This window comes from Xiphophorus maculatus, chromosome 1 (assembly GCF_002775205.1).
Source record: "Xiphophorus maculatus strain JP 163 A chromosome 1, X_maculatus-5.0-male, whole genome shotgun sequence".
NCBI classification, from domain to species: domain Eukaryota; kingdom Metazoa; phylum Chordata; class Actinopteri; order Cyprinodontiformes; family Poeciliidae; genus Xiphophorus; species Xiphophorus maculatus.
The window spans coordinates 25,050,428-25,077,544 of NC_036443.1; the positions used below are offsets into that span (position 1 = coordinate 25,050,428).

Genomic DNA, 27,117 nt, shown 5'->3' on the forward strand with positions numbered 1-27,117 from the left:
GGGGGCAGTGTCGCTCAGGCTAATCCCTCTTTCCAGGGAGAAATCTCCTGTTTCTCTCTGCTCCTTCCACTAATGCGTTCTGTAAAAACACAGAAGGTACATTTACACACCCGAATTACATATAAAACATTTGTAAATATATTTAATTTGTTATTTTAGGTGCTAGATTCTCTGTTTTGTGCTTTACAAACTGTAAAAAGCTTGACTATAACAACATTCAGGTTGTTTTTGGAGGCTTTTATGACCAGCACTGTTTGCTCCACTCTGCTGTGTTCACGCCATAAAACCCACTTCTGGTGATGCTCCCTGTTATCGGGTAATCTCCCACTTTAAGGCAGTCTCAGCTCCTCATTCATGCATTCATTCATTCAGCCATTCACGCTGCTCACAGGGAGATTATCGCGCATCACCGGAGCTGTGAATGTCGTGTCGTCTTCACACCTACAGTCTGAGCGGCGCCCCGTGTTTTGTTTTGTTTTTGTTTGGTTTCTTCCTCCAACCCACCGTGACTGGCTGGCACCGTGGACGGGGATGTCACACGACGTGCTCTGTATCCTCCAAGACAGCAGAAGACTGGCTCGCTCATGTGACTACTGCCTCAAGGTTAACCTGTTACCATGGAGACAGGCCAGCCAATGGAAATTCAGCAGACGGTTACGATGTTGACTGCAAGCTTTTTGTTTTAAGGGGTGACCTATTTTTTTTTCTCATTCCTCCCCTCCACCCTCCTCGGTCCACAGCAACACAGATGCAGACCCCACTATTCACACACACACACACACCCCTACACAGACACACACACACACACACCCCTACACAGACACACACACACGCACACACACACACACACACACACATATATATATATAAACACACACACACTTGGGAGCTCTAAACAGATTTTTGTTAAATGTTAGCTTAAATTAAAAGCTTAAGATTGTTAAACTGAGGTTCCGTTAAAAGGTTATAAAGTCATGTAAAATCTGGGTAAAATTAAAAATTTAAAATACTTTATGGATCCCAAAGAGACATTAAATGTTGTTGTAACTCATATCAATTCGGATTATTCAGAGTTATTGTAAATAATAATTGCTGTTGGCAGGAACTTGATGAAATGTTCAAATTTTTATTAAGAAATATTCACATATCTGTGTTTAATCTATTGTTTTTAGTACATTTCTGGACAGGAAAGTAATTTAATTGGAATTAAACAACTAAAAATAAAGTTGTTTTATTTTGTGAACAAAGGATATAAACAAAAAAGAAGAAAATCTAACAAATCTAGCTGATGAAAAAGTTAGAACCTCCTACTTCTGTCTGCAGCCTTTAGGAACCAAAGAGTAGAAACTCGTTCAGACAAAAGCTTTTATCAAAATACAACTTATTAATGTTTACAATACGAAATTTGTGGCTATTTTTAAAGAATCACCATTTTATTTCTGGTTTTAGGTTCTAAAACATGGAAAAATATAAAACATTTACAAAAAGACGATTGATACATTGTCTTCCATGAGATGTTGATGTTTTTGGAAATTCTAATTCAAAAATATTTTATTGATCCCAAAGGGAAATTAAATGTTAGTGTAATTCCTATTAATTCAAGAGACTTCAAAGAGTTCTTGAAAACGATGCAAACAGAAAACATTTAGCTTCCAATGTAAAGGTTTTCTTTTCGGCAATAAGTCAATGATTTTTGGTGTCTGGAAAACTAGCCTTTTTGTAAACCTCCTCACTGTTGAGCCACATTCCACGGGCACTGCGTCGTTACCTAGCAACCCCAGCCAAACCCAACACATCGCCTAGCGACCACAGCGGTGAGCTGCCCAACCAGTGAGCTTCCCTAAACAGCTCATTCTGAAAAGAGCTCAAAATGGGCAGAACTGTCCAAACTAAAATTTGATTCTCTAAGAATCATTTTGTTAAAAAAAAATCTAATGAACACATTTGTATCTCCCATAGAGCCATCCTAACCTGGTGAAGGAAGGAAAGTAGGTCACCTTTAAAGCAACTTCTGACCCCTGGTGGATTGTGACTGTAAGCAGGCCAGGTCCTTCTGCCACAAAACATCCAGATGAAACAGTCAACTATTGTAAATTTGACCATAAGCCATCAGCTGTAAACGGTGGCTATTGGTTGTCCAGATGTTCCCAGAGAAGTCAATGGTAAAACAGACAATCTCACAAAACACCATATCAGTTTGTTAAAATGGTGCTTTAGTGACCATCCTGGAGGTTATCTACAATGACCCTGATGATTCCCAAATATGGGATTTATTGTATGAAATTTAGTTTAATGCAGGAAAAGGACTGACTTCATTTCCTTTGTAAATAATTCTCCAATGCAAATGTTTGAAAAGTTTGAAAATGGCCAAAGTCTGTTTTGGTTTTAGTCACTATTAGATGTTAGCTTGGTCCGTTCTCTTTGAATATTCTCACCTGAAATGCATCAGGAGAACCCCCTGAAGCTCGACGTTATGAAACAACACTATGTTCAAAATCCAATATGGCTGCATATGAAAATAGTGAAAGTGCATCTAGGGATTATTGTGCAAAGAAGGATTCTTCTTAAAAGCAAGAAAATTACAGACACTCTGCATCCGCTTTGTGAGATGGTTAAAAAGCAGAGACTTCTTCTGATCGACAGTAACACAGACTGCTACAGGAGATCCTTTCTGAGCTCGATTGGAGTTTTTGAATTGATTTGAAGTTGCAGGTATACGCCATTTTATTTCTGGGCAACTTAACTTTTGTATTTGTGCATAAAATGAATTAGACAAACAATCCTAATCTAGTTGTTGGCACAAACAATTAGCAAACCACATCAAGTCAAGCTCAACTCAGGTGTGAAATTATTCTGAAAAATGATTTCCATTCACAAGTAGACACCAACTGCTTATAACCTTTAAACAAAACCTCACTTCAAAACTCCTGATCTATCCCATTTAAAGTTGTGCAGAAGAGAAGCATTTCTAAAATGATGCCAGAAATAGAAATAAAAAGGTTTACAAATAGTTTTCCTCCTTTTAAAAATCTAAAAATAGAAATCTCCTGGCAGCTTTTAGGATCAGAAAAGCTTCCTGCTTGCTTCTCCCTCCACTTTTTAATAAGCGAGACTATGAAATAAAACGTTTTTTTTGTTTTTTTTTAAAGTGCCACTTTATTACAAAAGTATAAACTTGACTTGACATTTCATGAATAGTAATCTTGATATAAAACATTACAATCTTTTGCACTTTAGCACTTAAATTACACGCTTTTTCGAATACAAGACCCTGTAGTCTGAATAGCAAACACACAACATTAGCTGCCACATTTAAAACTTAGCAGGGCTTTTTCCAAGAACACACCGTAGCTTCATGGCTTCGATAAAACAACAAACAGAGAGTAACACGGAATATTTTTTACATTGCAGCTGTTTTGCAGTTTTGTGTCACAATATAAGTCATTCCAAAAAACACAACTAAACATAATAGAAAAAGATAGATTTCTTGACACTGATGATATATTTATTATTCTTTCTCTTTTTGTCATGTACATACACGTTGCATCAACATTACAGTATAATCACATTGTTTGTTGGGGGATATTTGGTTGAGTGAAGTCGCTGTTATTGTTCAGGGTTTGGATGTAAATTTATGGTTTTGTAAGGGGGAAGGTTGATGCTCTTTCGGTTTACGTCTTTATTTTTTTGCGATGTATTTTAACACTGATAACAGAGAGAGTGTTCATCAACGGAGTGATGATGAGACGTGACATTTGGTCACACAAGTCAGTTCCTGTTGTAGCGCTCCACGCTGCACTTTGATGGAAACCCAAGCGGATTCAAATGACCACAAGGCAGGGATGGTCCACAGATGTGACTGAGCAGACAGGGGCGTGTTGAAGTGGGGGGCGTGAGGGGGCCGCGGACCGTTCTCCCGGATTCATTTGGGCCGCAGCAGAGCATCTAAACACCGCCAAGCCAAACACATCCTTCATCAAACCGGCTTAGAGCTCCACAGGGAAATAAAGCAACACAGTAAAAACAGAAAAAATAAACAAAAACGGTAAACAACCAACTACAAAAGAAAATAAAAACATTCATATAGAGAAACCACATGACAGTGCTTGTTTTTTTTTTTTATTTGTTTGTTTTTGCTTTTTTTTTTTTTTAGGCATGCAACTCGTAGCAGGCAAAGTGCAGGAACAGGATCAACAAAGTAAAACACTTCATATACAGACAGCAGTGGAGACAGTGTCCAGTCCATGTCGAGTGAAACTTCATGGAGGGAAGAATCCGATTGGCTTTCTTTTTTTCTGTTAAGGTGAGAATGGTCTCAATTTGTCAAAGCTTTTAGGAGGAATGCAAAAATGTGCAATTTTTCATTATAATACTCTTTATAATTTGTTTTTCTTCTTGGTCCCTGAGCTTTCAAGTGTTTTGATTAATATTTAATTTGATTTATGTCCTGGTCAAATATACAGGGAAGGCTTGTTCACCACAGACTAAGTGCTACTAAAATATTTCCTCAATTAGAGGTCCAGCTTGGACCGAACATGGGGCTATTTTTATCCGCTAGAATTGAGGAAGAATTTAGGCTTTTGACTTCATTGTGCTTTGCACAGATGTATCAGTAAAACTGAAGTGCTACTGTTTACCTACAGATCACTCTGCAATGGTCTTGTGCTCATTTATTATTCACTACCTTTGGATTCCTTTAAGGTTTGCAGACAGGACTTTGTATTCAGCCCAGGTCATAACAGATCAACATTACCACCCAAGGCCTCTGCACTGCAAAAACACTCAATCTTACCAAACATTTTTTTGATCTCGTTTCCAGTGCAAATATTTTACTGAACTTAAAGTGAGAAAAAACTAACTTACAAGTAACTTTTCGGAAACATGTAGCAGCTTGTTTTAGGTCAATAAGGTCAGGACACCTTAAAAGAATTATTGCCATAAAACAAGCTGCTCTATCTTGCTGAAAAGTTGCTTGTAAGTTTGTTTTGCCTAATTTCAAGTGTACTAAGATATTTGCACTAGAAACTGGAGCAAATATGTAGTGTTTTTGTAGCGTGGCGCCTATGAATGGCCCGATGTCATGACTTTAATGTAAACGGTATGTGTGGTGAGCATGATGGGACCCAGCAGTGTCAGCTCAGAGGGGGGTCACAGTGCAGCCGCTGCCTCAGAGCCCCGTAACGTACATCTCCATGCCGTCGTTGAAGGTGAAGATGGTGGTGGTGCTGGAAGTGGCGGAGCCCTGCTTCAGGTCGCCGATGCTCTCGTACAGGTTCTCCCCCGGCAGCAGCAGGGCTTTGGCAGGAAGGTGTTGCAACTTGGGCGTCTGCTGCGTGGGCGGCGGCGGCGGAGGGTGCTGCTGCTGCAAGGGCTGCTGGGCTTTCTTCCTCCTCGGCCGCAGCGTGGCACATGTGTTCGGAGGCCGCTCACGCTTCCAGGCGCCCCCGCCTTCCATATTGTCGTATGCCGGGTCGCAGTCCTCCGTGCCGATGGACTCGTAGCAGTGGTCGTCCAGGGAGCCCCCGACCGCTTTGCCCTCTTGAGGGGCCCATGTCTGCGGTTTGACCACAACGCTGAATCCACCGTCTCGGTCCCGGTCGCCTCGACCCAAGGTCCGGAAGCCGAGGTTCGCCGGGGGAGAACCCGGAATCGCTCTTTTCTTCTTCCCAGGTTTGCACACTTTGGAGTACATCTCCGCCACCTGGAGTCAGACAGGAAAATGTTTTTTATTCAGAGACGTTAAAAAGATGTTCAAGGATCCTGGTGCAAACAGCTGCTTCACTGCAAAAACACAAAATCTGACTGGTTGTCTTCTCTAGTTTCTAGTGCAAATATCTCAGTGCGCTTCAAATAAGACAAGACAAATTTACAAGTAACTTTCCAGTAAGATATAGGAGCTTGTTTTATGTCAGTAATTCCTTAATTTTGATTTTAAAACTTACAGATTATTTCACTTGTAATGTGGGAAAAATGTCTTGTTATAAATGGAATAATCTGCCAGTGGAACCAGAACGTTTTCATTAGTATTAGGAAATTATTTACTTAAACAAGTTCCTATATTTTGCTGAAACGTTACTTCTAAGTTTGTTAAGTTATTTCAAGTGTACTAAGATATTGGTAACAAAATTAGACCAAAATTACTTGGTAAAATCTTGTTTTCGCAATGTGACCAATAATGTTCTGATCAGTTACTCTGTACCTGAATGGCCTTTTTACTCCTACTTTAGTAATTTCCTGCTACTTTTTACTTTTACTTTGGAATAAATAAGTTTGGATGCTGCCAAAAATTACATTGTTTTGTAAAAGTAGTTGTTTTCTATTCAGCGCTCTGTAAAAATAGTTCAAGTCCAGTGAAATTAACTCTCTGGACAGACACAGGATGATTATATTAAAACTGTTTTCTGCACAACTGTAAATGTTTTTCAATCCATCCATCTAGCAATGCAGTGAAAAAGTCCTTCAGGGAGCTGAAAGAAAATAAAATACTCTGTGGCAGAAACACCTGCACAAATATGACCTCCATTAAAAGTAATCACCAGCAAAGGAAAAGAGGAATCCTCTCTTCGAAACCGAACACCAGCGGCAAACAAACAAACCTTCAAACAAGAAAAGGCAGAAAACACTGGAGCTCATTGACCGGTTTTCAGCTTTTCTTAAAAAACTTCATGGACGCTAACATTATGACACCGTTTGTGTTTTCATCAGCGTCACCAAGCAATTAAAGAAACCTGACTTATTTCAGTAAAGCCCCAAAGGGCTGAAGCTAAAATAAAACAGCTTTAGTACGATTAGTAAAACAGATATTTGTTGACAACGTCTGCAATCTTCAACAGATTTGACACTTTTTTCATTTCAGACACTAAAATGTACAAAAAATGTTTAAAACTTGATATTTTGTATTGTAAGGAAGAAAGTCAGATATTTTGTTTACGTTTCTATAGACTAGGGGTGTTCAAAGTGCGGTCCGTGGGCCATTTTTGGCCTCTGAACTGAATTTGTGCGACCCAAATCTGCCGAAGAAAGAATGATTCAAATCCTGTTCTTACCTCTGACAAACAAAACATTTAAAACCGCATGTTTTAAAAAAAATATTGTTAAGGAAAGGCTACAATAATATGAGCTTGTTTTAAGTCAATAATTCCTTAATATTGATTTTTAAAAAGCACTAGTTCCACTGGGAGATTATTTTACTTATAACATGGGAAAATGTCTTGTTATAAGTGAAATAATCTGCCAGTGGAACTAGTACTTTTTAATCAATATTAAGGAATTATTGACTTAATCAAGCTCATATTTCTTGCTGAAAAGTTACTTGTAAATTGGATTTGTCACTAAGATATTTGCAATAAAAACTACACCAAAACTAGTTGGTAAGATTTTGTGTTTTTGCAGTGTAATCCTATATCCATTTCCTGCTGCTTCATAATTGTGCATTACTTTGACTGGGCCATTAGTGTTTAGGACAAAAATCTGAAAAAGTTCAATGGGAATGAATACTTTCCTACATTGAATGGATGTAAATAAATTGATTTGTATTAGAGGTAGAGAACAACAAACATTTTGAATCGCATTACGAGCCGTCGTCACTCACCACTGCGGCAGACGGTTGTATATTCTCCACTAAATGGGCTCCCAGTGGACCCAGCGCTTTATTCTGGAGCATCAGCATGTCATCATCCTCTGGAGGCTTCCAGATGTACTGCTCTCCATTGCCCATAAACATCACTTCCTGTCAGCACAGCAACAAGCCACGCTTTAGGACAGAGTTGGTCACATGTTCAGGCATGCTGCTGCAGAGACGGGAAGACCTCTCCAGCTGTGAAAACTGCATTTTGAAACGGACTCATGGGTGACAAATTAACCTCTCTTAAGACATGGCGTAGTGTTGGAGTCGTGCTGAATGGATTTCATGCGGCGCTGAAGAGATTTTCCCTGAAAGGTGGAGCCTGTGAGGAAGCAGGTGCTTTTATTGTAGATGACTCAATTTCAGCGAGTTGCATCATCCAAAAGGAAATCTGTGGCGGCCAGACCTGTGAGCAAACTGCGTACGCTTGTAAGCCTGTGAACTCTGCGTGTAAATGAACTCGGGTCACAGCAGACAGCGCGACCTTTCTGACCTCAAACGGGGGCAGCTAATGGTGTCCCACTGTCACCTGGAGGGGAGCAAAGAGCCATGCGTGTACAGTAAAAACCAGCCAGCCAACCTGTAGTCCTGCTGCTGCGAACATATGGAGGAGGTGACACCTCTGAGGGCAGAAAGACAAGAACCCGACCACAAATAAACAGGTTCACAGCCTGGACTTCAAAGAGGTTTAAGCAGAAGTGCCAGCGTATGAGAACGGCCGGGGGAAACTGCATCACTGGCACAATTACAGCCACGCAGATCCTCCGCCAAGAGGAAACCTCACAGAAACGCCACGCTGCAAAAGATTACAGAGTATTTCTGGTCTAGTTTCCAGTGAAAATACTTTAATACACTCAAAATAAGACAAAATTATTGCTATTGTTTCTGAAAAGCAACTTTTCAGAAAGATGTAGGAGCTCATTTTAAGTAAACAATTCCTTACTATTGATGAAAAAGTTCTAGTTCCACTGGCAGATTATTTCACTTATAAGATATTTTTCTCATGTTATAAGCTAAACAATTCGCCAGTGAAATTTTTACTTTTTCATCAATATTAAGGTATTATTGACTAAAACAAGCCCCTATATACTGCTGAGAGGTTACTTGTAAGCTCAGTGGTCCAGACGAGACAGGAGTGGAGCTTGTGAGTCTTAAGTCTGGTTCACACGGCACGATTTAAGGATTGTCAGCCGATTTTCCAAACTTCTGTGACCACAGAGCCGATAAAAGTCCAACAGGTTCAATCGGTTCGTGTGTTCAGCCACACGGCAGGAGCAACACACCACCGATCCAGAACCGATTCCAGTCATGAACATCCCGATTCCAGAAGAAAATCCAGTAAAACCCCCCAAAATACCATACACGAATTTAGAATAATCAAACAGCAGTGATAGTTTGTGGCTCATTTCAAGCGATAAAAGACGTAACAAAAAGAAAAGGCGTTTGATAAAAGACGGAGGGAGCAGCCGCTCTATTTGCTGCACTATCATTTGGAGGTGAGTTATTTTTTTCGTAGTTAACATTTTTAACTGAATAAACATCCATGTTTGTTAAGGACATGATAGTTTCCACCGATGTCCACCGGTCTCTCGGTTGCCATGTCAGCAGTGTGGGATTCCCCTCCGTGGTTACGTCACCACGTTTTCTGACTGGCTACCTGTCATACTCTGCATTCAACAGGCTGCGTTTTCGCTCCCAGTTGGGAGACCAGGGCAAACATTTTTTAATTGTGCCATGTGAACTAGGCTTTAGCTTACACACCAACATGCATTTTTACTCCTCTTCAAAAGGAAATCTGAGAGCTGAACATCCAGGTAGGCAACCTTTTTCAATGTTAACTCTGTAGAAATGTAGCAAAAGATTTCAGCAACCTAGTAACCAAATGATGGGATAAATTGTACCAACCTTTGGGAATGATGGGACATTGAAGGCCTCAATGTTTCTACGAGGCAACTTTGTGCTGTGGGGGTGAGGCGGCGGGGGGGCGGGATGCGACGGCGGCCCATGGCGTGGAGGTGGAGCAGGCGGCTCTGCCATATCCGTCCCACTGTCCCTCTTCTGAGGCGCCTTTTCAGCCTTCCTCAGCTTCCTGACGCAGGCGTACTCCACCGTCTCCGGAGGGTGTGGGGGAGACATGACCGGGGCCTCGGGTTCCGGCAGCGCTCCATCCACCTCGCCGTCCGGGTCCGGGGGCGCCGGGGTGTTGGCGGGAACGGCCGGAGGGGCCGGAGTGTCCGTCTGCCCGGCCCTGCCTACCATGGCGTAGAGGGCATCGTCAGTACGTGCAGTGGAGGAACGTTGGCCCACTTCTGAATAAGTGTGCTCGCTGTCCTCTCCAGTCCCAGAGGGGATCTGGGGAAGCTGCCTGCCTTGAGAACGAAGGTCAGAGTTAGACCAGCGGCTGGGCAGCGGCAGAAGGTCCATGCTGGCTGGACGTTTCTTAAGATGCCTCCGCAGGGCTCATACTGCTGGCTGTTATACTCTCTGTTCAGCTGACATCCTCCAGAAAACAGAATTCACATCCCTCGATTGACTGATCCTCAAAGGGTTTACGAACAGGGGAGAAAGGAAAATCTGACGGTAGGGCTGAAACGATTAATCGAACGAATTGTGATTAATCAATTATTGAAATAATCACCACCTGGTTATGCAGTGGCCCCCTCCTAAGAATATGGGGAAGTGAAATTAGAAGACTAATGAATGGGAAAAGGAATAGTTCAAAGTATTTGAAGTAGATCTGAAATGATTAATTGTGATTAATTGATTAGTGAAATAATTGTCAATTAAATTAGTAATTAGTAGTAATTTCTACGACTTTGTATTTTTGTGTTTTTATGATGTAAAGCAGTTTGAACTGCCTCGTTGCTGAAATGTGTCCAACAAATAAAATGGATTGGTTGGTTAATCGATTAATCGCTAACTGGATGCAGACTCGTGACACAGACAGAGCTGGAGACCACCCAATTATTAACATGGTTTTTCTTTCCTATCGCCCCCTTCTGGGAAGGTGGAGAAGTGAAATTAGAAGCCTAATAAATGGAAAAGAAATAGTTCAGAGTAACAGAAGTTGAGCTGCCTGCCTCAACTTCTATTAGTTGATGTTGTCCAATTATTTAGTGGACAGCTAAATAATTGTCCACTAATTTAGTAACAGATTAATGGCTACCTGGATGACAGAATCATGTCACACAGGTAGAGATGGAGATGCCCCAATCTTTTCTAGCGCCCCCTCTTGGGAAGATAGGGAAGTATTTGAAGTAGGACTGAAATGATTAATCGGATTAATTGATTATTGAAATAATTGTCAACTAATGTAGTAATTGATTACTACATTAACTGTACTACACAGACACTTAAAAAAGCCTTTTTCTGAAATAACAAGCTTAGAGTGTACAAAAATATATATATTTTGCATCTAAGATGAAAAACCTTCCTTGTCTGTAGATATGTTCAACCAGAACTTAGTGTCATTTTAGCTTCACCTGTTTCAAATTCTGTAAATACAAATATCCTATTAATCACCTTTGCTATCCAATTATTAATAAAAAATTTAAAAAATCAACAAATTGACCTTTTTTTTAGCTGCAGATGCATCTTATGATACAAATGATAAAGCGTACACTAAAGGAATGTTGTGGCATTTTTGGCAATAAATTAATGTTCTTATTTATAAAAGGAATTGCATTATTTGCTTATTTTAATGTATTCCATATTTTGTAAGACTTAAACATAAAAAAAGCTCAAAAATCTGAGAATATGACTGTTCTTTACCCGATTAATTGGTTAATCGTCTGAATAATTGATTACTAAAGTAACTGTTAGTCGCAGCCCTGTCTGAAAGAGACAGCAAACTGGGAACTGACATAGATGTTTGAGTTTATGGATCCAAACTGGCTTCATCACGCTGCAGTGGAAGCGGGACAAATACGAGGCAGGACATATGTTTCTATCTCTTCAAATCCTCCTGGGCGCCTGTCACGGTGCCCACAAACGCAGCTCCCTGTTGACTCCGAGTGATGGAGCTCCAGGAGTCGCCTTGGCGCTCTGATTCCAGCATTTCTCTCTTTGAGAGAGAGAAATGCTCATAAATTAGGTCTGAACAGTCTAATTAAATAAAGCTGAATCTTAACTATGATGTGAATTCTGTTTGTGGGTAAATTTCTCATCTTATGTCCTCAGATTTTCTCATATTTTAAGGGAATTTGGGCCAGAACATGTATTAAAGAGTCCAGGAAACACTGCAAAGACCTTCAAACTCAAAGTTTGGTGTTTTTAATGGTTACAAATAAATGATACTTACAGTGTATACCCCGATGCTTTGTGTTCATGTCCCAAAAATCAACTTGAATGACACAGAAATTATTTTGTCATGCAGTTGAAACAAGAACAATAGTTTCTCCATGACAACAATGAGGTACACATTACAGGAGCACACAACAAGGTTTATATGTGAGAGATGCACTCACTTTTGCCATTGCAGTTCATCTTGTTCATCTCCGTGTCAGATTTACTGATGGACCGCAGCTTTGACTGCTTGAGTATACCCTGAAAACACACACACACAGAAACCAAGAAATGTCCTCAGAATGATTTTGGTGAATTATGTTAAATTAAATTGAGCACAAAACTTTAAAAATTAAGTTTGGTTGATTATTTCTTTATTGTAACAATATGTTTTGGCAGTAATTCATATACCATTGGAAAACCTTCTGATTTCACCTTAATTGGCACAATGTTTGTGAGGAAAATGCTTTTGTAGATAGAGTTGAGTATGTGGGTCACAACTATAAAAACCATGAAACCTTCTTCACCAAGCAGCTGGTCTTGGTGCAGTCAATTCTGCAATTGACTTGTTTTGAGCTCCTAGTAATCCAGGTACTGGCAGTCGTGTTAAAATGGTCACTAAAGGTGTTTCCACACCTGATAGTCCAGTGGATTCGGTTTGATTTGGGACCAAAATTGTAACATTTGTTACATTTTCACTTTTACACTACACTGCGCACATTTGCAGGATTTCTGTGTCATCTTTGGTAAAAGATCATGAGCCATTTCTCCTGCTAATGCTAGACACATCTGTTTGATTTTGTTGTATTCACCCAGAATGCCTTGTGCTGTAGTCCACTTCCTGCTTTTGGAGCTTTTCTGGTCCACTTGGGGTTTGAATGAGTATGCATTCAAACCCCTCAAGAGTTCACTTCAACCAAAGCAAGACCAAGGATTTTAGGCGGACCAGAGTTCACTTCTTTGGTCCACATTAGAGTTTTGTTCACATCTCCCCAAATGAACCAGACTTTCTAGACAAACGAACTAGAGTTTGATGAAAGCTGTATGAATGCACCTTAAGTAGCACGGATGTTGCTACAGCTGTGAGTCTTTGTCTGCTCTGGAATTACCTCTAGTACCATCTCAGAATTAAAGGCCAATTAAAGGATTTAGCCATTTTCAATCCACATACCCAACTCTTTCAGGTTTTTTAACTTTAGTAGGGGTGCACCAATTGCAGCTTTCTAACCGATTGCTGATTCTTTTAAGAAGCCTGACCTGCCGATTCCAATTTTGATTAATACCAATTTTCTTTTTTGTCTGAAATGTCGTTAAATATAGCAAGAATGTCACTGAGTTGGCAACAGTGAGGGATTGTTGTTAACTGAAAGTGTGCAGTCATGACCCGGTGGGCCGGTCCATCAGTGAAACGTCTCTCACTGCAGAGCAGAAGAGGACAGTGGCTGATTTTTAGACCTTTGCTGAGGAAAATAAGACTGGTGGATAAGATTGGCTTCACATGCAAGTGTCAGCCTATCACCAATTGCCCAAAATTAAGAAAATCGTCTGGCTGATAAATCGATGCACCCCCACTAATAATCTTTGTTGCAATAAAAGAATATTAAATTGTTCTTACTTTTCTCCTAAATTTAGATATGTTGGCTGCATTCCAATTAAGATATTATGATTGTTTTGATACCTACCATGTCCATGAGGCGGTGTTTTCCACCTTCACCGGGGACATTGTGCGTCTTCCCCTTCCTGTGATAAAACACAGCACTCTGTCATACAGGATGCAAATCTGATGCTCTGATAGTGTGCAGCGTTTGTGCCCGAGTCCTTCTTTTTTCTTTTAGTACAAAGCTGAGTCATTGTACGACTGCATTCAAGAGAACAGCACTGATTCACATTTGCACATATGCCTGCCAGTGGTGGGAGTAGCTAAGCACATTAAGCCAAGAGCTGAATGCATTTCCAAAGAAGAAATGATTGTTCATTTACAAATAATGTTTCTGTCTCTGAAAAATCTGACAATTCATTACAACTCAGTCACAGCAGGGAGAGAAAAATGTATTTTTACCAAAAAAAAGAAGTCTGGCAGAAAAAGCCAGTACTTGTAGGGTTGATAAATTGTAAGTAGTTTAACTTACAGCAGCTAAAGAAGAGATTTGAAAAACATCTCCCCAGATCTATTTCATTATCAGTCTGAGGAGCAGCTTTGTTGGTTATTCCACAGCTTTTTTAAGCATTTCTCTTTTTATATTTCTATGTATGTAGGCATGCCAGAGAATGACCATGAGTTTGATTTGATCTTTCACCTCCTACTTTCCAGATCACTTTGAACAGCTTTGCCAAACAACATAGTTACAGCTAATTTTCACGCAACCAGGCAATGTCCCGACATTTAAAAACCATGAGCAGTCTGTTGCCAAATCCTTTTTTAAAGTGTACAGTATTCAAAAGGTCACTGTCTGAGTTAAATGTCAACATTATTATTATTTGGTTTCATTTAGATATCCAAAAAGCTTTAAATCAAATCATAACTTTCAGTGATGCAGATGCATCAAGCTTTGAATATAATCTTCTTTATTTCAAAATGGTTAAATGCTGCAAAAGCCTCAGTCATGATAGGTAAGACAGAAGTGGAAATGTTTTGATATTTTTTAGCTGAGAAGTCGTCGCTCTGTTTGAAGATAAAATGGTTTCGTCACATCAGGAAGAGCATTCTTCTGCAGCTGAACTATAGCTCAGGCTGCGTTCACACTGCAGATCTTGATGCTCAATTCCAATTTTATTTTAAATAGAATTTTTTCGCTTTACAGCTACAACTAATAATTATTTTAGCTATCGATTAATCAATTATTCTGACGATTCATTAGTCAGATAAATCAATTAATCTAATGAAAAATCAGCAGATTTTTTTATTAAATGATTTATAAACAATATTAAAAATACTTTAAAAGATGCAAATAAACAATTAATTCCTTTCATTTTATTGCCTAAAATGAAATAACATGGCATTCCTTTAGTGAACGCTTGATCATTTGTAACAAAGGATGCATCTACAGCTAAATAAATACTTTTAGCATCAATATGTGGAAAAAGCACAATTCTTTCTGTTTAATTTAATATCAATACAGTGTAGAGATGATCTGTTGGTTATTTTTTAAATTAATAAATGGAATGAGCTGATTGTTGTTTTGTTTTTTTAAAGAATCTGAACCAAGTGAAACTAAAACTCTACCAAGAACAATGAGGAGTTATTGGTAGAGCATATTTGCAGACAAAGGAGGTTTAATTTTTTCTCTCAAGTGCAAAAAGTTTTTCTTTTGTACAGTTTTGGTTTAACATTTGCTCTGATTGTGTTTTTTCAGCAAATGGCATGATTTCAATAATTAGTTTATGATGACTAATCCAATTAATTGTTTCATATTGTGAAGTATTTTGAATTAATAACTTAGTACGACTATGTCTTTTCAGGATTTGGAGTATCCTTCCCACCTTTGGTGCATTTTTAACTAAAAGTGGATTTACAAGCAGTGGTTAAAATGCACAGATCATGCAGTGTTGCTCTCACCTCTGGCAGCCCACGCAGAGCACCACAATAAGGATGGTAACAACAAAGGCTGAGGCAGCAGCGATAGCGCCCAGCAGCAGGACCTTGCCGTAGGGAGGAGCCGTGAAGATCAGCCCGTCCTGCATGGAGGCCATGTGGGAGCGCTGGCGCTCACTTGCTCTCACACACACACACACTTACACCCTTACACTCATGCACGCAGCGAGGTGCCACGGTGTCACTGGGATCTGCAGACACAGAGAAGTGCTTAATTACAACGTTATCCGACCTTTCTAAATCATTACAAATAAGGATGCAAGTTATTGATGAATGAGTTCTTCTAGAATTGACTGATTAACTAACAGTTAATTCATGGGCATCAATTTTCTTAAAAACGTGAATTTTCTCTTATCAAGATGGCTTTTCATAACATAAAGGGCTAAATTTTTCATAATATGCTGAATTAAATTTTTAAAATAAAATATCAATATTAAAAATGCAAGTTATCAATGAGTTAATCTAAAGTTGATTGTATTGATCAACTAACAATTAATTGATAAGGGTTTTCTCTCGCAGCAAGAACATAAAGGCCAAAATATTTCATAATATGCTGAATCAAAAACAATTTATTTCATTTTGACATCGTCAGCTGTATAAAATACTCAGTGATTTTACAGAAAATTCTGTTTTTCTCACATTAAACTGAAGACATATTTATAAAATACAACACAATAAAATATGTAAAACATTTCACCATGAACAAAGAGATATTAATACAAAAGTACCTTCTGTGTTTGCTCTTTAAGAAATTTAAAAACTTCGCTTTGGTGACCTTAAAATCAACCGGGCTCAATAGCGTCATGTTAAAATGTTTCTGTTATGGCCGCTTTTCTGTCATCTCTTCCTCTTCTTAGCACATCAGTCATGTTTGAATGAGAAGCTAACACAGCTCAGCCATACAGCTCGGCTGAATGAGCGTCATTACGGTGATAAAATAAGAAGTTTCTCTTGTGTTTACATTTTAAAACAGAACCGCATAAAGTGCATTTTCATCCCATACAGACTTCGTCTCGACCGTTTATCTTTAGCCGGTTATGCTACGGCCCGCCGCCATCTCTGTTTCTTTCATCAACGGCTCCGCTTAAAATGATCAGCGGCGCCCTCTGCTGGATGGCGGCCAAACTGCAACACTAAACATTTAAACGGACTTATTAGGTAACTAATAAATATGTATCGTTTGCAGCCTAAAAGCGGCGCAGCCAGAATCAAAAATGTCCTCTCTGTGTTGAAGGCATAAGGAGAGCAGTGGTTTGAAAAGAAGGACAGTCTGATTTCCCATCCAGCGCAGGAGTAGTGAAGTGAATAGACATCCAGCCTGAGGCCCCTGTTTCTGCTTTAGCATGTTTAGGGATTACTATGTCACAGTTACAGACATCAACAGCACAACTTCCCACAAACACACATTTTCACGTGCTTATTTTCAGCAAACCAACAGTAAAATGATGCCTCTTTGGTTGAATCTGGTCGAGGGGAAGATCGCAGAGTCGATCTGTTTGTCACACAACTGTTGATCCATATGGGTAAATAATTACCCCCATCTACATTTGAACCGCTGTAAAACCAACAAACATGCATCGGAGCTGCAGTGAGTCAGAGCCGAACATGCCAGCAGGCAGAGGAACCTGAAACACTGACGGAGACGAGTGTGAAAGCAGAATGAGCATACAGAAACATTTCGCCTTTCTTCCCTCCCCCGACTCTCTGTTCCTCGCCGCCTGCCACGTAATTTCTTCTGGCAGCGTAATATGTTATAAATAAACAACAAAAAACACAGAACTGCACCAAAAGACCAAGCAAACAAGTCTGATCTCTGTCAAATCACGCCATCTGTCTACCATGACACTGTGTTTTCATGTGTGTTTCTCACTTGTCTGTCAGAGCCAAGACGGCTGCGTCCTGCATAAGGACTGCTTCAGATCAAGCTGCATATCTTCTCTTTCTCTCAAATATTTATTTTGTTCTTAACTGACTACAGTTTGTATCTTGTCCCTTAACAAAGCATCTTTCTTAAAGTATCAATTTAGAGCGGCCTCCATGTTTATTCTGGTATTTTGGTCTTTGTCAAAATGAGAAAAAGCATGTTGATAAACTAAAGTAGAGGTAATGGCTCAGTCAGAGTAACATTAAACATGTTGTGTTGTTTCAGAGTAATGCCAGAGAAAAGTTTTTATTTCCGTCCCAACATCACAAATGTAAACATGTGAAGTTTGCTAAACTTTAGTGGGACTTTAACTGGCACCACGTGTTTTAGTCAGATGATGTGAAAATTGAGCTTTACTACAACAAATAAAGGCAGGAGGGTTTGGAGAAAATCAATAAATTAATACACAAAAACGCTCCACATGCCCAGTATGGATATGTTAATATTTGAAACAACAGGACTTAAAAAAATAAAAGATCATTTGGTTATTGAACGGGATAATGATCCAAACAGATAGATAGATGGATGGATGGATGGATGGATGGATGGATGGATGGATGGATGGCTGACTGGTTGATTGGTTCAATGGATGGATGGATGGATGGATGGATGGATGGATGGATGATTGGTTCAATGGATGGATGGATGGATGGATGATTGGTTCAATGGATGGATGGATGGATGGATGATTGGTTCAATGGATGGATGGATGGATGGATGGATGGATGGATGGATGATTGGTTCAATGGATGGATGGATGGATGGATGGATGATTGGTTCAATGGATGGATGATTGGTTCAATGGATGGATGGATGGATGGATGGATGGATGGATGGATGGATGGATGGATGGATGGATGGATGGATGGATGGATGGCTGACTGACTGATTGATTGGTTCAATGGATGGATGGATGGATGGATGGATGGATGGATGGATGTATGGATGGATGAATGACCTTTTTTCAGAGGAAATTAGGAATAAATCCTGTAATTCTGAATATTTTCCCATATTTTTTTGATCAGTTTCTCCAGAACAGAAAAATATTTAAATCAAAATCACAGATTTTTTTTCTCTCAGACGAATCAAAACCTTCAGCGATAGAAAAACATCCTCTGGTTTGTTTGACGCCGTCTGACAACCAGCGACTCCTCTTCATCTCCTCCCACGCCGTTACTGTCACAAATAACCGAGTAATCTCAATTATTTGGATCATGTCTGAACAATTATCGAGGCTGTCTTCATTCACAGGCATGAAGCAGCAACAATAACAGGTTATCATAACAAATACACAACACAGATACTACAAAACGTGATATAAGAAGATAATGATGCAATCAACAGGAAATGTTTTATAATCTGAGAGGCAGACGGCTCTAAGGTATTGTTTCCTAATGATAATTTTATGTCTACATATAATACACTTATTTTGGATTTTATCACCAACCATAAATACCATTTCCTGATTGCTGATGAGACTCATTCTGGCTAGAAACACAAAATATAAATGCAAGTATATAAATGTATCAAATCACAGACGTATTGTTTTCAATATCTCAGTTGCAAAACATTGTTTGGTTGCAATGTCAAATTCAAAGAGCCTGAAAAAATTAATCTCACTAATTTTTCAGGAAGAAAATCTGGCATTTCTGGGGCTGAAAAGGAGAAAATTTGCTATAAAAAGTTGAGATTAATCACAGAAAATTTCTAGATTTGTGAGTTTCAAAAGTTTTTTTTTTCTTTTTTTTACTTTTTGAAAGTCATTTTTTTCTACAACATTTCTGAGATTAATCTTAAAATTTCTCGATTTCTTTTCTAGAAAATTTGTGCTTCAGAAATTTGCTCCTTTTTTCATATTTTCTAGGACATTTCTGAGATCAATTTAAACATTTCTGGATGTTTTAAAAGCAAATTTTCATTTCTGGAGCTGAGAAATGTCCTTTTTTATTTAAAAAAGCTATTTTTTTTTGCAGAAATGTACTAATTTTTAATTTTTTCTAGAATATTTTTTAGATTAACCTCACAATTTCTGTTTTTTTAAAAGTAATTTTTCAACTTTTGGAGTTCAGAAATATCCTTGTGTTTTTTCTAGAAAATGTGTAGTTTTATGCATAAATGTTTCCTTTTTCATGTTTATTCTAGAACATTTCAAATTAAACATTTCTGGGTTTTTCTCCAGCAATATTTTGACTTTTTGAAGCTCTGATCTTTCCTTGTTCTTTCTAGAATATTTCTGCAATTTATCTAAAAATTTCTGAGTTTTTTTTTTTTTTTAGCAAATTTTCAGCTTTTCAGACTCAGAAACTTCCTTCTCATTTTTAGAAAGATTTTTGCAGAATTTTGCTCATTTTCTTCTACCCATATCTCTAATACGTCGTCATAAATAAGTGACATTTCCATGACAACTATAAATCAAAATTCTTACCTTGAAAAGAAAAACATTTTCATGTTAAATGATGTAATCAGCCACACCTATTTGTTGTTTTTTGTAATATTTAATCTTTATAAGTATCACATCACAGCATATGAAAGCAAGACTAGCTTTTTGTTAGCGTAATAAACACATTAAAGAGACGGTGAAAGTTTGCTTTGCTTCCTACTGTTGCGGGTTTGCAGACTTTTTTGGTAATTTGCATTTCCCTCAGTAGACATCCAGACATGAATCCAACTGTTCCCAGCATGAAATCTAATTTGCAGCAGATTTCCCACACAGGCCTGTTCGGTTATTCTGTGCACGCTGATCTGAGCTTCCTCGCTTTGTTCAGGGAATCCTAACAAGCGGGAACACAACAGCTTTGTTTTCTGCTTCAAATCACTTTGATTATCGTCATCACTGTTATTATTAAGCTCCATGAATAAGGGACATTTCAGCAGCAGATGCCCAAGTATTATAATTACTTCTTTAAAGTATGATTTGTAAAAGTGAATATGTTTTCCCAGCATGACTATCAAACTTGTTTTGATAGCTGTAGCTGTCTGCGGACTGCATTAAATGTCACGGCGTAGAATCCATCATGCACGGATCATGAAAAGTCTGAAATATCAGGCTGGATTTAAAGAACAATATGCATCTTTTCTCGACCGTGTCAGGATAATTGTATCTTCGCTCATTTGACAACAGAGCTGAGTGCCGGAGACAGAGAGGGTAATGAGAGAGAAGAAAGGGGGAAGGTGGAGGTGTGGAGGAAAAGAAAGAAGACGGGAGGAAGGAAGACATGCGTGGGCGTCATGTGGCAGGTGTTTGAAGATGATGAGAACAAGATGTCACATTTCCCAAAGAGGACTCCGTTCCTTTACTTTATTCCTGTCCTTTAATTCACTTTACTGCTTTGATTCTTTTCCTTTACTTACTTCCCATTCCCATATTTATCCTTTACTTTATTTTCCATCATTTACATTTTCTTTCCAGATTGTTTCCATTTTCCCCGAAGAACATTTCCTTTCCTCTCCCCTGTTTTCCCCCGGATAAACCTGAATTAAATAAATTCAGTTTAATTTTCAAAGGCTGCCTAAAACTGGCATCATTTAATCTGAATATAAATCCAGCTGTCCTGTGGCGGCGTCAGAGGTTTGTTGGAAAATATCAGAGAACAAAAGACTGAAAACCACAGCAGAGAGGTCAAAGGTGAAGTTTAAAAAACTGTATCTGAATGACTGAAGTTAAATCTATCATCTGAAAATGAAAGATTATGCTTGCAATTGCAAACCCTAGAAGTGATCTGTAATGTTTCCTCGAACAGATGGGGATAGATCTACGGGCGTTACAGAATGTTCAAAATCATTTTTAGATAATGAGATTTTAGTTTGCTCTGTTCAGTTTGTTTTGAGCTGTTTTAGGGCGTCTTGTCACTTTAAATCCAAATCAAATGTGTAATTGTACAATCCTACATCTTTGAACAGTATTAGTGGAGCCTCCTGCACAACCAACAAGGATCCATTAAGTGATCCATCTCTTAAACATCTCTTAAACCAATATTTGTCTGTAGATATGTTCAACCAGAACTTAGTGTCATTTTTAGCTTCACCTGTTTCAAATTCTGTAAATACAAATATCCCATTAATCACCTTTGCTATCCAATTATTAATAAAAAATAAAAAAAAATCAACAAATTGACAATTTTTTGACTCTGGGTTATAAACCAAAAATGTATATATTTTTGTACATTTTTGTACAGTCTAAGCTTGTTATTTCAGCATTTGATTTAATATTTAATCAAATGTTTGCTTGATCCATCTCTTAAACATCCATTAAGTTAAGAACAAGACACTTGACTTTTCCAGCAGCCATTGTACAGCGTTAAAACCAGCTGACCAAACGTGCTGGAATTCAGCTTGGTTGCTAGGTAACTGGCTGGGCTTGACAGGGGTTGCTAGGTAACAGCGCAGTGCCCCGGGAATGTGACTCAACAACTGGGAAATTTTCAGACACCAAAAAAACGTTAACTTAATGCCATGGTGTTTGTTTTAAGCCCTTAAAGGAATCAGACAACAGGTTTGTGGCAACTCTGGAGGAGATGCAGAGATTCATAACAGGGTAATAAATTGTTAGCTCTGCTTCCACAAGCCAGGAATTTATGGAAAACTGGCAGGAAGTTTTCCATAAATTATCTCCACAAGCCATACATGAGATGCAGCAAACACTAAACCAACACAACATCCCCACATGGTGGTGGCAGCATTATGTTGCAGGGATGTGCTGCTGCGGCAGGAACAGGTTTCATGTTTCATGAATCATGTTTTTTTTTGTGGCTGTAACACGACAAAATGTGAAAAACTGAAAGCGTTATGATTCGAGGAAATATTTACAATCAGGTAGTTAAACATGTTTCCCTTCTTAAATCACACAAAGTTGAATTTCTGTATTTTTTAAATTGAAAGTCAGTTAAAACTAAGCACCGGCATGAAGCATTCTGGGAATTTATCTTCTGTTTATGGAAATTAATAAATTAATCATAAAGGTAGCTGTTTGTTCCAGCTGACCTGTTGACTTGGATCCGTTTCATTCTCTAAACGCCTTAGGAGGAAGACTGAAGAGTCGCAGACAGCACATTTGCTTGACTACACACATTTCATATCACATTTAAAGGTCACCATAATCTCCTTTAGCTGAATGTTTATGGTTTTGTTCAGGATGCCGAGCGAGGCCTTGAAGGCAGACAAGCGTTTAAGGTGTAATCCTCGTGGAAAAGGCACTTTGAGGAACGCATTTAGCCCTGGTAGCAGTCAGCGGGAGTTTAATTTTCTAGGAACATGTTCTGCGTTTACATGCGTTTTCATTATTAATAAAACCAGAGACAGTTTGGAAACAGGCGGCCCGGCTCCGCCAATCTGCCCAGGTTTTCATAAACCACCTGGGAGTTGATGTGGAGTGAAATCCTCACCCTCCGAGGGACACAAATAACAGCGACATGGTTAAGTGTGTGTGTGTGTGTTTGTGGAGGAAGGGAGAGCGAGAGAGAGAGGGGAGGATGCTATTGTGTGAGAATGTGAATTAGGTCAAATGTTTGCTTGCAAAGATTAACCATGCCCCTGTGAGGAAGAAGGCTGAAGCCTGCATGTGCAACTCGGGTCTGGTGTTTACAGCGCTGCCTCTCAAGAAAACACCGCCAACACAAATATAACAGCTCAAATATTAAAGCTACTGCTCGGACTTTTCCACAAAATCAATTAAACTCACCTCAGACTTCAGTTTGTCACCTATAAAACAATGTGTGAGTAGCTGGGTTTCCATTACAAATGTGTGCAAAATCGTTGTCTATGTTCTGCTAATGTTGGAAAAATACAATTTCATAATTTCAGTGTTTCCATCAAAGTAGAAATAAATTAAAATCACACATGAATAAGCTTGCTCATGCAATTAGTCAATAAAAACCACACCAGTGATGGATGTAAACAGTTACATGGGACATATTCAGAATTCAACGAGACGCCGGAGTCTTTCTCAGGCGTTGGAGAGACAAGCCCCGCCTACTTGGGAGCAGCTCCATATGTAGCGTTTTGTAGATTTAACAGAAGAGCTATGGATTTAAAATGTTTAAATGACACAACTTCTTTATGAACTGTGTGATGCTGGGAGAGCGAAAAGTCATTAAAAAGCAAGACATGCCATGACGGCCACTTCCTGTCGTCTTCTTCTACGTTTCCCCCAGTAGTAACATCCTGCTGTTCATCACATGACCTTTGCCACTTTTTTGTGATGCAAAAAAGTGCTTCCATTGAAGTTTTGTGAAATACAATAGACTTATAGCTAACTTTGGCGTATTGACAGAAACGTTATTAACATGAGTGTATTGTAGACTCATAGTCATGTTAGCTGTGACGCTAGTTCTCATAGTCAGCTCTGTATGGCTCCTTGCAACGCACAAAGGGATCCCCCCCAAAGTCCAAAGCAGGATGGATCCATGTTTTTATGTTATTTACTCCAAATTCTGACTCCAGCATCTGAATGGATGCTAGAATCGAGACTCAACCAACAAGAAAAGATTTTTCCAATCTGTTGATACCCAATGTTGATGAGCCTGGATCTGGGTGTGGTCTTCTGCTGCTGTAGCCTGTCAGCTTCAAGGTCCGACATGTTGGAAGGAGAAGTTATTTAAGCTAAACTATTGACATCAGCAAAGAATTGTATAATCAAAGTCTAGTTTGTTTATTGTTAAGAAGGAAAGTTATTAGGTTAGCTTAAACTTTTGGAAAAAGCATGGCTCTCCTTCCTCCTGTTAGCCGGGTCGCGAGCGGATCTCGTCACAGCTGGCAAGGAAACGGCAGGCACAATGACGTCACAGATCACATAGTTTAATTCATACTAAGCACCGCATGAATCCGTTAACAGAGCTGCAGAGGTACAGAGATATACATTTTATACAGACAACATGAAACAGACAACACATAAGACAGACAAAGGCGCCCACGTGGAAGAAAAGATGAAAAAAAACTCTTCCCTCTCCGGTGATGACCTGAAACTATAAACCAAAAGGGTGTTTCCCTATTTAATATATGCAAAGAAGGCGTTCTGCTCTTCGACCAATTAGAACTCCCTCAGGCCCCCAAAGAAAGTTGGGACTTCCTGATTTATAGCAAAGGTGTCTGTTTTTTTATCTAAGCAGAGGGCGGACTACCCCGTGGTCATCTCTGCCTGATACGGAAGATCCCTGGCGCCAAACGTCCTAAGATGAGATTTCACAGACACCTGCGTAGCCCCCACTCCCATTGGAATGCAAATTTATTGCTCTGTTGTGTCAATAGGGAAGAAAAGGCCCTGCTTCCCCCATGCTCCACAGAAAACTGTTCCAAATAAAGTGTTGGCTATCCCTTTACACATGTCGTAAGATTAAGTGTATTTTAGCATTAAATAATCATTTTCCTTAGCATTATCTAGAAACTCGGGTTTGATTGAGGAGGTCTGAATACATAATCAAACATTGATGCGGACCAAAAGTGAAATCTGGTCCATCTAAAAACCTCAGTTCAGTTGAAGTGAACTCTGTTGTGGTTCGAATGCATATGTGAACACCAAGTGAACTGGAAACCACACCAAAAGCAGGAAGCGAATGCTAATTAGTTAATTGAGAAATTGGTCGTTACTTTACTAAATACAAAAGAGAAATCCTATAACCACTAAAATCTGACGCTACTCAATTTTTGTTTAGATTTTGTGAAGAAGGAAGTTGAGTTTCTTCATGAAAAACATCTGATGTCTTCTTCAGAGGTTTTCATGTAATTTCCTTCAGTAGTTCTTGATCCACCACAGGGGAAGCGAGGAACAGATTTTACAATTAATTCGGTTCGTTTGACACAGTGCAGTGCAAAAGTGAACCACAGTAGATCAAAATGTAACAAACGTTGCAAATTTGGTTTTCAATCGAACAGAGTGTACCAGACTATGAGTTATGAAGACACCCGTAGTTCTCGGTTTGGTTGAATGAACTCTGTTGCTGTTCAAATGGATATGTGGATGCAAGAAGACCGGAGAAAGCTCCAAAAGCAGGAAGTGGGCTACAGCGCAGGGCATTCTGGGTAAATACAACCAAAACAAACACGCATATCTACTTCTAGCGGGAGAACTGGCTCGTGTTCATTTTTTCTCTTACCAAAGAGAAACAAGAAATCCTACAGCTGCTAAAATCTGATGCTACTCCATTTTTGTTTACGTTGTTTAGATTTTTGTGCCTTTCATTCAGGATTTTGCTGCAGCGCCACCACAGGTGAGGAGGGGAACCGATTTTTCAGTGGGAAAGCAAAACAAAGCATCTGAACATGTAAGAAATGTTGCAATCTTTATCACCAATCAACAGACAATCAGGTGTGAAAACACTCAGTCAGCTGGAAATCTTTGCTATATTTTCAGTCAGAACTTGTGTCCTACCAACGACCCTGCTCAATGAGTGTTTTCCTTTTTTCTTCATTTGCTAAAATAAAGATATTCATGCATGAAGGGCTTCTCTGTGTGTGCGTGTCCAGGGAGGCTAGCTCATGATGGTAACAGCTCAGCAGGCATCAATCACACTCAGCCTGCTGGCTGGCCGGCTCGCCGCGCCTCTGGGTTCAAGCTGCAGCAATGCTGCTGACAACAGGTTACAAACCAGCACTCCACTGATGCCGACTGACACCGACCTCCATGCAAGGGGATTTTGTTTTTTCTTGTCTCTGGGTGCAGGTAGAAGCTACAAAAAAGAAAGAAAATCCATTATGATGCGGTGCTTATTTTCAGGGTTTTGCTTCACTGAGCCTGCAGCCCGGTTCCCTTTTCTGCCTCCTTTAATCATCAAAGCGTTTCCGATTAATTTCCAGATCAAAGTGAGGATGCTGTGTCCCCGAGGTCAGCTGGTAACTAACGCGACAAAGCCAGATTCCCCTCCACACCCCCTATTAATCAGCCACGACGGGGGTGAAGGAGGAACGCTAAAGGAGGGTCCAACGTTAATGATCTTTATTTGCTCCACATTCAAACAAACACAGAGAGAGAGAAGAAAAAGATCAGCCGATCGCCTCCGTCTCATTAAAACACAATGAAGTTCTCAGATGAACGCGCGTTAAAGCCCGAAATAAAGAGGCGATGCGGTGATGCTGAGGCGGCTGCGCACGTGTGTTTGTGTTGGATGGAGGAAACACAAAGAGACGCAGCTTATATTTCCTAGAAGAATAAAAGATGCTTATCGAGCTGAATCTATATGTACATGAATGACCCCCCACCCCCTTCTCCCCTCTTCCTCCTCCTCCTCCTCCTCCTCCTCCCTCCAGCCTGTCACACTCTGCTTTGCGCTATAGCAGCCCCCCGTACTCACTCAGCTCAGAGGTTTGGAGAGGCGCAGCATCGGCTCCGTTCGCTTCCTTCAGGTTCTGCTTCCCCTCGGACTGACTCAAGCTCCCTGCGAGCATAATCACCGCCAGACCTTCACGGGCTTCACAGAGCGGGGATGCAGCGCACTTCATGTGGCATCCTGTCCGCGCACCCCAAGCCAAGAGGGGAGGCTGGGAAGAGCTCACCCTGCGCGTCCGCGTCCCCCCCTTTATCCTTATCCTTATCTGATGCTGCTGCTGCTGCTGCTGCTGCTGCTGCGATGATGATGATGCGCCTCCAAAATTATCTCCGACTGCCAGGTTTCAGCTCCTCGGTCCCTTAAGCCCCCTCCATCTCGGCTCGCATCCCCTCAGCTCGGCTACCGCGCTTCCATGTGACACAGGCAGAGCTGGAGA

At 39.8% G+C, this 27,117-nt stretch overlaps 1 protein-coding gene across 3 annotated transcripts; it reads right to left on the reverse strand.

Moving 5' to 3' along the window:
- Positions 1-4,831: 4,831 nt before the first annotated feature.
- On the reverse strand, positions 4,832-27,117 carry LOC102225000 (verprolin-like). 3 transcript variants are annotated; one of them, XM_023340029.1, is made up of 8 exons: positions 26,706-27,117; positions 15,465-15,691; positions 13,591-13,648; positions 12,091-12,169; positions 11,925-11,966; positions 9,530-9,993; positions 7,592-7,729; positions 4,832-5,701 (listed from the first exon to the last, which is right to left on the reverse strand). In XM_023340029.1, exons 2-8 carry the CDS (start codon positions 15,596-15,598, stop codon positions 5,168-5,170), a joined length of 1,449 nt encoding a protein of 482 aa, XP_023195797.1. In that variant the 5' UTR covers positions 15,599-15,691; positions 26,706-27,117; the 3' UTR covers positions 4,832-5,167. The 3 variants fall into 3 exon arrangements, with proteins under 3 accessions (XP_023195797.1, XP_023195807.1, XP_023195802.1); XM_023340039.1 differs by lacking the exon at positions 11,925-11,966 and having other exon boundaries at positions 9,530-9,876; XM_023340034.1 differs by lacking the exon at positions 11,925-11,966.

Bases quoted from the DNA above. Each gene is read 5' to 3' on its own strand.
- LOC102225000 (XM_023340029.1), bottom strand. From the start codon at position 15,598: ATGGCCTCCATGCAGGACGGGCTGATCTTCACGGCTCCTCCCTACGGC. The intron at 12,170-13,590 runs GTAGGTATCAAA...GTGTGTTTTCAG, and splicing joins AACACCGCCTCATGGACATG to GGTATACTCAAGCAGTCAAA. The intron at 5,702-7,591 runs GTGAGTGACGAC...GTCTGACTCCAG, and splicing joins TACAACCGTCTGCCGCAGTG to GTGGCGGAGATGTACTCCAA.